Source organism: Psammomys obesus, unplaced genomic scaffold (genome assembly GCF_907164565.1).
Source record: "Psammomys obesus unplaced genomic scaffold, mPsaObe1.curated_primary_1811, whole genome shotgun sequence".
NCBI classification, from domain to species: domain Eukaryota; kingdom Metazoa; phylum Chordata; class Mammalia; order Rodentia; family Muridae; genus Psammomys; species Psammomys obesus.
In genome coordinates, this window is record NW_026593545.1 from 5,337 (window position 1) to 16,187 (window position 10,851).

The 10,851-nt window shown below is 47.6% G+C and overlaps 1 protein-coding gene across 1 annotated transcript; it reads left to right on the forward strand.

Moving 5' to 3' along the window:
* Positions 1-3,829: 3,829 nt before the first annotated feature.
* On the forward strand, positions 3,830-10,061 carry LOC129684165 (inositol polyphosphate-4-phosphatase type I A-like; the record flags this gene model as incomplete). The annotated part of the gene is made up of 4 exons (XM_055617241.1): positions 3,830-3,893; positions 4,815-5,017; positions 5,625-5,669; positions 9,943-10,061. Coding segments are annotated over exons 2-4 (270 nt in total), but the record flags the coding sequence as incomplete, so codon positions are not given.
* Between the last annotated feature and the right edge of the window lie 790 nt (positions 10,062-10,851).

Genomic DNA, 10,851 nt, shown 5'->3' on the forward strand with positions numbered 1-10,851 from the left:
GTCAACATCAAGGCTTCAGGACACCAACTCCTTGGTTATTACAGGAAGTTTTGGTGCCAGTGAGAGCTGATGCCACAGTGATCTGTGAGTTTCAGCTGTTCTGGATTTGGGGTTTTAGGAGAAAATTCCTCTTTTTCCATCTTCTAAAGTAGGTTCTCCCTCGGGGCCTGCTTACTCACTCTGACTCACGTCTTTCGTGCTACTTTCCCTCCCATGTGTGTGGAGAGAGTGGCATGGGGAAGGCTGATGCCGTGTGCAGTCATGTCAGCGATAGGGCTGGGCTGGGCAGAAGGGTTCCATTTGTATTTGTGCCTTCTTCCTTTTTGCTTCACATGTCTTTTACTTCCCTGTGATTTCTGAGAGGATGCACCTGTGTAGGTTACTCCCTGCCCCCATTTTCATGAGCTTAGTTTTAGAAAGATGCCAGTGTTAAGATGGGCCAGAACAGCTCTTGCGGCTCCTCCTCCTCCAGCTCCAGCCCATAGCCTCCAAGAGGCTACTGAGGTATGGGGGCTCCTGAGCCCCTTCTCAGCCTGAGACTCTTTAGTTTCAGTGAGGGGAAGGGAAGGCAGGCCTTTCCAAGACTTCAGAAGCTTCTGAGGTGCCTTGCCGTCTCTTCCATTCCATTTGTTTCCTGTAAGAACCTGATGCTTTCCGAATTTCTGCATTCAGCGGTCATGGCCCCTGGCCCTCCTTGGGGTTCAGGACACTGGTGCTATAGAGCCTCTCCTGTCAGAAGGGCCTGTCCTCTGTAGAGTAGCGAAAGGAGGCAGTTCCACAAGCTCTTGCTTGCTTCCAGTTCCGTAAGCCCCTCCCCACAGTTTTCACTCTTCCTGATTTAAGTGCAGTTTTTCTTCTTCTCGATGAACTCCAGTCTTCAAACAGAACTGGGAGAGAAATTGGGGACACTGGGAATTTAGAAATCCTTGGTGAATTATCTTAAATTAATGAGTCCAAGGAGGGAAATCAAGTACAAATTGCCTTGCGTTCTGGGTCTGATTTAAATTGTAGATTATAATTAAGTGCCCCCAAATAGAAGAGAAGTAGCTGTCAAAGTCATTGACCTAAAATATGTGACCTATGAACTAGTATAAAATTAGTATGTAAATATCCCTTTCTGAGAATTTTAATCTTCAGAGAACCCCCAGTGTAAATGACACCAACTACCTCCTCAGAGACAAGTGGGCAGGTGGAGTAGGCCGGAGGAGACAGGAAAGAGGGTGGGTGGTCAGCTGTGTGTGGAAGATGTCAGGGTTTAGGCAGGCTGTTTGTTGGTGGCACATTGCTTCTGTCCCAGGGGAAGGGCTCACTTGCGTCTTCACCATTATGGTGAGAGAAAGGCAGCAAGGCAGGGCATGGGATACCGAGATTACACTGAAGCGAGGGGCAAGAGAGGCACTCCTTCTGCGTGCTAGCTCATAGCCAGACTTTAATGCAGCCTTGTGAACATACAAACATGACAGTATAGAAGACAGAAAGAGTTCCCTGAAAACAGTTCCCAGGCCCGACGGCCATCTTGTCACAGCCTTTGCAGGCTTGTGTCCTATTTTTTTTGTTGTTGTTGTTGCGACTAGAGAGCAGGTGGAGCAGACCTGGCAGGAGCGTGTGCCACGCCTGTGACCGTTGTGAAAGCATTGAGTACACATCTCACTGAGGCGCAGAGCCCACTCCTGTACTGCTCAGTGGGTTGACACTCAGGGCACTCAGGGAATCTGCACCCCAGCCAAGAACAGGCCATTCTCGGAGGCCAGGAGCAACTCACACCTCTGCAGTGGACACCCGGCGTGATGCCCTTCTCTTGACAAAATGGATTCTTTGGCCCCTGCCTGCACCTCACGCCAGTGGGCTGTCCCTTTGGGGTCTGTATGGTTGTCTTTCCCAGTGATTCATCTGTTTTGCTCTGCGCATTTTACAGATGATGACCATTTCCATTGTCCTCAATGACTGTCACTGCACTGAACAGTCTCATGGTGTGACTGTGTGTGTGTGTACTTACACAAATGTGCATTTCTGTTAGCAGTTGCATTCAGAATTCTATCTCGTGCAGATGGGTCACCAGCTAAGTCATGTGTGCAGCTTGGGTAGGGACTGCCAACTGTCCAGAGGAACCATGCCATTCCTACCCCACACAGCACTGGGTCCAATTGTCCTCCATCCTTGCCAGCTCTCGGCTCTATCTGTCCTTATCACTGTAGCTTTTTAAGTGGTTGTTCTGGGCCTCATGGCCTCAATTTGTATTGTGAGTGACTTCTGGATTTTTTTTAGTCATTTTGGTATCTCATGATGTTCTAAAACATACTGTAGCTGGGCACTTAGATTGTTTTTCGTCTTCAGTTTTTACAGTAAGCAGTTTTGTGCATGAGGCTTTTCCATGTTTGAAATGCTTGGCAAGAAGTTTTTGTTTACAAAATTTAATAAATTGTATTCTGAAACTTTGTATCACTCTAAAATGTTATCTACAGGATAGAAGGGCCCAGGCCTGCCAGCAGTTCATAATTTAGAAGATCAGTTGGGCATCCTTGGAGAACTAATTTAGGTGGAATAGTTCGATTTAGTGTTACTGTGCTGGAATTTAAGTTTTTCAAAATATTTACCATACATACTTTTCTTTTATGAATTCCTTCTCCTTGATGCTTGCCTCATCAATGAGTTCTGTTCATTCCTGCCAGCATTATTGTATAGTTTTAGTAGTTTTCCAGTTTCATTTCTGTTGCTGTGACACACACATTGACAAAAAAGCAACTTAGAGACGAAAGGCCTTACTTGGCTTACAGTTCAAAGGTCATCACATTCTCGGCTGGGTGCAGACAGTCAAAGCAGGAGCTTGAGCAGTCCATTGACTACCTCCCGTCAGCAGGGAAGGGAGAGAGAAACAAGTGCACTCATGGTCGATGACTGCTTTCTTCAGGCTGACAGCTCTGAGGCAGTGCGGGGTGGGGGAGGGGGAGATGGCACTGCCTGCCGTGAGTGGGCTGGGTCAGTTATCCATCACTATTCCATGCCCTTGCCCATAGTCCAACATGGCCAATTCCTCAACCGAGCCTCTCTCTCCCTCTGGCTCTGGGCTGTGACGAGCCCTGCCCAGCCTTGGAGGAGTTTCGGTGCTTTCTAAGTTTCAGTATTTGCATTGCAAATGGGTTATTACTTGTGTGTCTCTTGGTAACAGCAGATCAATGAGTAACTTCTTCCTTTCAGTAATTTCTAGAGTGGCTCTCCATCCAGTCCATAGTGCTGCTGGCTAGGGCTTATAGGGCAGAGATCTTTGGGCACCCTAGGGGGCAGCTATAAGCCCTGCCTGCAGAAGACTATGAGTCAGTCCAGAGCCTCAGTGCCGTTCCCTGCTGTCCTCTGATTCTCACCAGGTTTGTGAGCTGGGCCCCTGACACCTGCCATACTGGCTCACAGCAGTTCCTGGCCTAAGTGGTCCAGTCTACAGGCAGCACCTGCTCACCAAGCAGTGGCGGCAAAGTGGGAGCTCAGTGGAGCGCACGAGCCCCTCCCACTAATATGTGTTTGGCTCTCACTGTAGTTGGTGAGACGGTGCCGCTAGCCTCTTCTTAGACACCAGAGAGCAGAGCTCAGAGTTGAGCTGCAGCCCCTCCTGGGCTCTGTGCTTGGTGAGTGGGCCTCACTTTCTCTACCCACACTCCCTCTTGGACTTTGAGGGGAGGCCCACACTCTCTGACTGACAATCCTTGGAGTGCAGGGGCCTTTCTCATTCCTTGAGTGAAATATTAGATGCGACCAACTGTTGACTTCCTACCGTTCTGGGTAGCATGCTCTCAGGAAATGATGCCTGCTGTGCTCATCAAGTTACTTTTCTGTCTCTAGATGAAGGATTTGGCTGTCCTTCTATGAAGCAATGCCACGTGGTCCGAAGGCAAGCATGTCTGGTAAGTCACTTCTCAAACAGACCTGAGCAGTAGCCCGGGTCTTCCAGTGTGGGCAGGAGGTGGTATAAATTGACTTGAGCAGTAGCCCGGGTCTTTTGGTGTGGGCAACAGATGGTATGAACTGACTTGAGCAGTAGCCCAGGTCTTCCGGTGTAGGCAGGAGGAGGTTGTGTTTGGGTCTATGGATTCCTTTGAGGGGGTTCTCTTCCTGAGATGATGGCTCCATTAGTTATCCTAATTATGAAGGCTGGTCCCTTCTAGAACCAGCAGGGCTGGTAGATGGGGTTGGACAAACTAGGACTCCCTTCTTGCTGTTGAACCTGAGGCATAGTGGGAGCTCTGTGCTGTGCCAGGGCAGCTTCATGCTGACTCGGCCGCAGTGGCGTTCTCTCTCAGCTCTTCACCCCAGCATCTTCCCCTATGGTTAAGGGTAGATCGTCTCTTGACACTATGGAAAAGTCTTGAGAGCTTGGTAGCTGAAGGGAGAGAAAGTCAGGCTGGAGCTTCAAGACTTGGCTTGTTCTGCCTGGAAGATGGGCAGTGTCCCGGGCAGCAGAGCTCTGCCCATCATTGTCCTTCCAGCAGAGGCGCTGTGGGAGCTGATAGGGAGTGGAAAGGTTCTGTGGGACTTGCTGTTAGGAGAGGGCTAGAGAGGGGCAAGAAAACTGTGAAGGCCTTTCGTTCTGCTTGCAGTGAGACTCGTGTAACGTGGTCCATTCTGGTAGAAGAGGGTCGCCTGGGTACACCGTGCCGAGGAGTGGGGAGGAGGAAGAGGGCAGAAGGTGTCAGACATCCTAGCCCAGTTCCACACTGTCACAAGATGGCTTCAGCTTCTTGCTGGGGTTAGGCCCTGCTCTCTTTCCATGGGGACACAGTTGCTCCACTGTCACCCTCTTACCAGCGTTTGCTCCCACCTCTCAGGGCTACTGGCGTCTTAGGAGTCCAGGGCAAAGCTGTCACTGGGGAATTGGGTGAGGCGTGCCCCAGGACCAAACTGCATATCCTCACCAATGACATCATGACAGCAAGAGAGCACAGCCCTCGCCATGGTGCCAGGGCCCGTGCGGTGCAGCGGGCTTCCACCATCGACGTGGCGGCTGACATGGTGGGCCTCTCTCTGGCAGGTGAGCTTCTCAGGTGTGTACTAGATATATGCCATGAACAGGAAGGATGCAGGCTCCGTGCTGTAACCGGGTTGCAAAGGCCAGGGGCAGCCGGCGACCAGGCCTCTAAGAGAGGCTGTCCTGGTGTGGTGTCCTCCGGCTGGGGTGGGACGCAGAAGGGACAGCTGGAGCTCCTGGGAACTGGTCTGGTAAAACTGATCATTTCTTCCCAGCTTGGGTGAGCATCCTGTAAACAGAATGGAAAGGGGTCTGAGATTTTTTTTTTCCCAGACTTTCTAAACTACTATAATATTTTGGGGTGGGCTAGAGGAATTAGTGTTTCTTGTTTCTATGTTTTTTTTGGATTTTTTTTTTTTTTTTTTTTTTTTTGGTTTTTCAAGACAAGGTTTCTCTGTGTACCTTTCAGTTGTCCTGGACTCACTTTGTAGACCAGGCTGGCCTCGAACTCACAGAGATCTGCCTGCCTCTGCCTCCCTGAGTGCTGGGATTACAGGCATGTGCCACCACACCCAGCTTCTTGTTTCTATTTTTGCATGAAACAAATGTAGTCTAAATTCTGGGGAAGATTCATTTACAGTGATGTTTTCTGTCATTTCTCTTCTAACAGGAAATATCCAAGACCCAGACGAGCCCATTTTAGAATTCAGCTTAGGTAAGTACCCTCTCCTGGTTGTTGTTCCTGTCAGTCTGTCTCCAAACCTGCTGTCAGCACACTGCTGAGCTGTTTCTGAGGAGATGCAGGGCCTCAGAGGCTGCTTCTCATAACTGACTGCTCCTCCATGATGAAGCTGCCTGTGGGTGGCAGTCTGAGTTGTGTTCAGTGGAGACTCTTACAAACAAAGTTGCAGTGGACACTTGGGAGCCAATCTTTTTGTGGGGGCAAATGTCCATGTTTAAAGAATGAAGTATCAGGAAGGCACATAGCAGGCTGAGTGAGCTCCAGCAGTCACAACTCGGTGTCTGCACAGCTGCCCACACTTTCATCTGGTACCAGAGTCACTTGTCTCTTTGGAGGGAGAGGATGTACATTGTTTAGGGAAGTGTCACCTGAGTGGAGTATGTACCTAGCAGAAGGAAGATGAGGGCAAAGGAGGGAAGAAGCAAGAGTTCGGGCCCGGGTTCCTTTTACCTGTGGGGATGGTGGGTGGAAGTGTTCTCAGCTCAACAGTGGGAGGAACTTACAACACTCATTGAGCTTAAAATGGTTGTGTGCCACAAGAAATTTGTATCTCAAAAGTGATTTAGAAGAAAGCAAAAGAAATGAAAGACCAGCATCCTCGTGTGCTAGGCCTACAGCGTGAAGCAAGGGTGTTTGGATGGAGCGGGTGTCGCAGGCGTGGAAAACACCAGAGAAATAGTGACTCAGACCTGTGAGGAGGATGTACCTGTATGTGTTCCCTGACAGGGTATTGTTTAGAAAGAGCAGCTGTAGAACACAGGACAGTCTTAAAGTTTAAAACAACAGATGAAACTTACCAAATCAGGAAAGCCTGGAAGATATCTACGAAACTGTCTTAGCAGGCAGCATAGGGAACAGGAGCGAGCCGGACAGTCCAGAGTGCCATCATTTAAGAGTAAATGAAAAAGCGAATGCAAAGAGGAAGTTTAAAAATAAACAAGAAATCCTGTAGAACTGAAGAATGCGAGTCTAGTTAAAAATACCTCTCAAGGCATCTTGTTTTCCATCAAGTCTGGAGTGTGCCTGGCCATCGTTTTGTCAAATGTTCTTTTTCCCCTCTCCTTCCAGAACTCTGATTAAACCTGTGTTGGCGAACATGATCTCCAGGGCTCTTGGAAATTATTTTTCTTCTTTTTATTTCTTTCTGTTCTTCAGACTAAGTAGTCTTAGCTGACATTTCCCAAGTATGCCAACTCTTCTTTTTTTCTTTTATTGGTCTGCCCACGGTTGAGCCCCTCTTAATGATTGTTTCGGTTCCGTTATTGTACTTTTGAATATTCTCTACATGGCTAGTTTTATGATTTCAGTTCCTTCACCGATAGTCTCTGTTTAACAAGACATTTTCCTCATATTTTACGTAGTTTTTTAGTAGGTCATGACTGCTCAGGGACAGGTACTGTTGACTGTTTTTTAGTTTTTAAATTCTTCCACATATGAGCAGCGTTTCTCTTGTGTGTCATATTTTTCACGGTTCATAAATTCTAGTTAAAGATGAGATGCTTTCAACACGTGATGTACCAGCTTTGGAAATCAGACTCTTCCTCCCCAGGGATTTTTGTTGCTGCCACTGTTGTTATTGTTGTTGCTGACTGCGCAGGAATGGCCTCTGCCATGTGTGGCTCCTGGAATGGCTGCTCAGTCGATTGGTAGTCAGGCTCAGTGTGATATATGTGCATATATCCAATATATCCATGTGTACCTGTGTGTGTGTGTGTGTGCGCGCGCGCGCGCGCGCGCGCCTGTGGAGGCCAGAAGATGGAGCCCTATCGCTTGGAGCTGGAGATTCTGACGTTTGAGAGGAGCCAGACTTGGGTGCTAGGACCTGAATTCTAGCAGTCGTATAGAGCAGCAAACACTCTTAACTCCTGAGCCATCTCTCCAGCTCCATCTGGATGATTTTAATATCTTCATTTTATTTCCCACGTTCTGAAATGTCATCATGATAAAACTTGCTAAATGTCCCTTTCAGAGCTCAGATAAGCTCCAGAGACAGCCACACCTGGATTCATCCTAATTAAAATGGTGAAAGTCAAGGACAGAATTTAAAAAGCAACAAACTATGAGCTTTATATTTAGACCATGGCTTAAAAATATTGGAGGATAGGAAGAGGGAAGAAGAAGAGAGGAAGAAAGCAGGATGACATTCAAAAGCAGTAGGGTAACGCTGCAAATTCTTAGAAAGGCAGCCAACCTAGAATAATATATTAGGCAACATCATTAAAAATAGACGAGGACATATGTTCAACAAAAACTACTTCACAAGTGTTTTCAACATTATTTGTAGTAACCAAGAGGTAGAAGCAATCAAAATACCCACCAGTGGATGAACAGTGTGTGATGTGTTCATTCAGTAGTTACTCAAAGCACTGGTACCGCAGCATTAGGGAGGCTGGAAGAGCGGGCACATGGGAGAAGACAGCCACAGTGCACACTGCACACTCCTATCCCGTGAAATGTCCAGAAGAGGCGAGTCTACACAGAATGAGCTTAGTGGGTTCTGGAGGTTGGAGACGAGGAATGATATGTGGTTGCTGGTGGGTATAGATTTTTTTCTTTTGAAATGTGGCCGTATTAAGGAAGTAGACAACTATAATGGTTGTACAGCTTGGGGTGATGAATTAGCTTCATAAAAACACTGAGAAGCCAAAGGTACTCTGCTGCAGGTTGAGTTCGTAAGTCATGAAGGAATGGCCCCAGCTCAAAATTAATAAGGGAACAGATTTTTGAGTGAAAGGTGAGACAACATGTAGCATTGTAACCTTTGGTGGCTGAGAGATCAGAGACAGGAGAGATGGGAAGAGGAGCAGCAGGCACAAAGTCTTTCCCTGGTACAAGGGCTGCCCAAGGACCCAGTGTGACCAAGTAGCTTGTCTCCTGAAACATCCAAACTCCCAGGAAAAGAGAAAACTCATGTGCTTCTAGATGAAAATAACATTGCAAATTCTTAAAAAGGCAGCTAACCTAGAGTTATATATTCTGCAAAACCAAAGAGACCTTACGTAGCCCATGCTTAGGAAAACTATCATTACCTGACCAGTTTCTGAAGAGAAACACACACACACACACACACACACACACACACGCACACACACACACACACAGTGTTCAACATAGCAGTAATTAGACTGTCAGTTTTATAGCAGGAAAAAATAGAAACCCTGAGACAATATATTTAAAGGTCTTAGAAAATAACCACCTAGAGAAAATACTCTTCAATCATTCAAGTGCGGTGAAGGGTTTCCAGACTGCACAAACTGAAGGGAAGCGCCAGCCCCTCCCCGGCCGCACAGTCTCAGCAGTGCTGTGGACTGCTGCTCAGGAGCACAGAGGTGATTCCAGGTAGAAAGTCACAGGGGTAAAAAACCGAGACTCCCAGGCCAGGAGGAGTCCGTGACAGCGCAGCCAACAGTGTAAAAGGGCCTGGGAACATGTGTGTGACGGGGCACGGTTAACGGAAGGCGCTACAATTAGAGGCCAGAGCATTCCCTGGATTGGGGTTCAGGCACACCCAGCATGGGGGTGCTGAGAAGGGAACCTGGCTCCTCTGCACGAGCAGCCCTGTCTTCGTAAGGAAATGTCTGTTGTGGGTGGCATTAGAGTGTAGTGCCGGGCCTTTGCTCCCCTTTCAGTGTTTTTCCGTCAAGGGACATGTGGGAGCCAGGGCAGTGACTGGGTAATTGTGTGGTAGACTTACTTCACACTTGAGATGTTTTGAGGTCAGAGTAAGACAGATTTGTCTAATTGAAATGCTCCAGTGTTTAGTTCTAAGAAGAAGCATTTCAGAAATGCTAGATTTGACATGCGTTATAAAGGAGTGTTGGCCTCTTTTAGAAAGAGCTTGGTTTTACCGTGGAATTTTACTCTTATTGTAGCACCTGCCCGCTGGGACGCCGGGTCCACAGGATCTCCAGGCTCCTTAGCCACAGCCGTCACCATATGCAGATGCATGGTGTGGCCTGGGAGCTTGTGGAGGCTGCTGGCTCTGGAGTCCACTCTGTGAGCCAGAAGGCCACCTAGTTCAGGCTTCACTCCACGGACGCCCTCCATACTGTGAGGAGGGAGGAGGGAAAAAGAATGAGAAGACAGGTTTTTATAATCCCCCTCTTACCGACAGTGTGACCATGGTGTCTCTAGGACTGTTTCAGGTTGTTGGTTTTTTTTTTTTTGGGGGGGGGGGGTTTAGAGCAGTGAACTAACTAGAACTCTATCCAAAAGGATTCTTCTTCCTCCCGTCTTGATTCTGTAGCTTGCAGTGAGCTGCACACTCCATCGCTAGATCGAAAACCAAATAGTTTTGTGGCTGTGAGTGTCACCACCCCTCCACAGGCATTCTGGACGAAGCATGCTCAGACGGAGATCATTGAGGTGGGTGCTGCTGCCCCATCCCTGGCGGGAGGCCTCGTGCTCGTGGCTGTCTGTTCAGTCCTTGGGCATCTGTAGCTTCAGTTCCATTTTCAGTTCATGATTCTTTTTGTCACTCTCCCCTGGGTGGGCCCATAGTCTACCATCCTCCCTGAGTTTTGATGAACTATTGGTTGCTCTTTGTGAGAAGTGACCCTGTAAGACTGACTGACTTTTGAGAGGTGAGGACTAACTTCCTTGTCACTTCCTGCTGTGAGGAGAGAATTGTGCTCATTAATCGATGCTTGGAAGAGTGTGTATTGTTAGGCTGGCCACTGTGTTTCTTATTAACTTGTGTTTTGTGTTACGTGCTTTTTCCCTAGGCTTTACCTAGGGAAGTGTACAGAATCTTTTAGATAGTCAAACACATTATATGAATTATGGTACAAAGTATAGAAGTTTCTCATATGTAATTCCACAGGGTTTTCTTTGTAATAATTACCAAATTGATCTTCATTTTAATTTTTTTAATATGTCTATGCTTTTACATAAGAACTCAATAATATATAATTCATACTTTTATGTCAAGTTTTCCATTTTTGAGGCTTTTCGAGGCTTGCCCCTTCTGAGAGTCTCTCAGAGCTTATTTCCAAGTCAGGTCATGTGTGGTCCCAGCCCCTGCTGAGCACCGGCCCCATGTCAAGCACTGTACTGACTGTTGTACCAAACCCACAAGGGCACAGTTCTTGCCCTTGAGAGTTTCTCAGGGGGGGAAGGGGCACAATTTGCCGGGAAACTTCTACACACAGGAAAG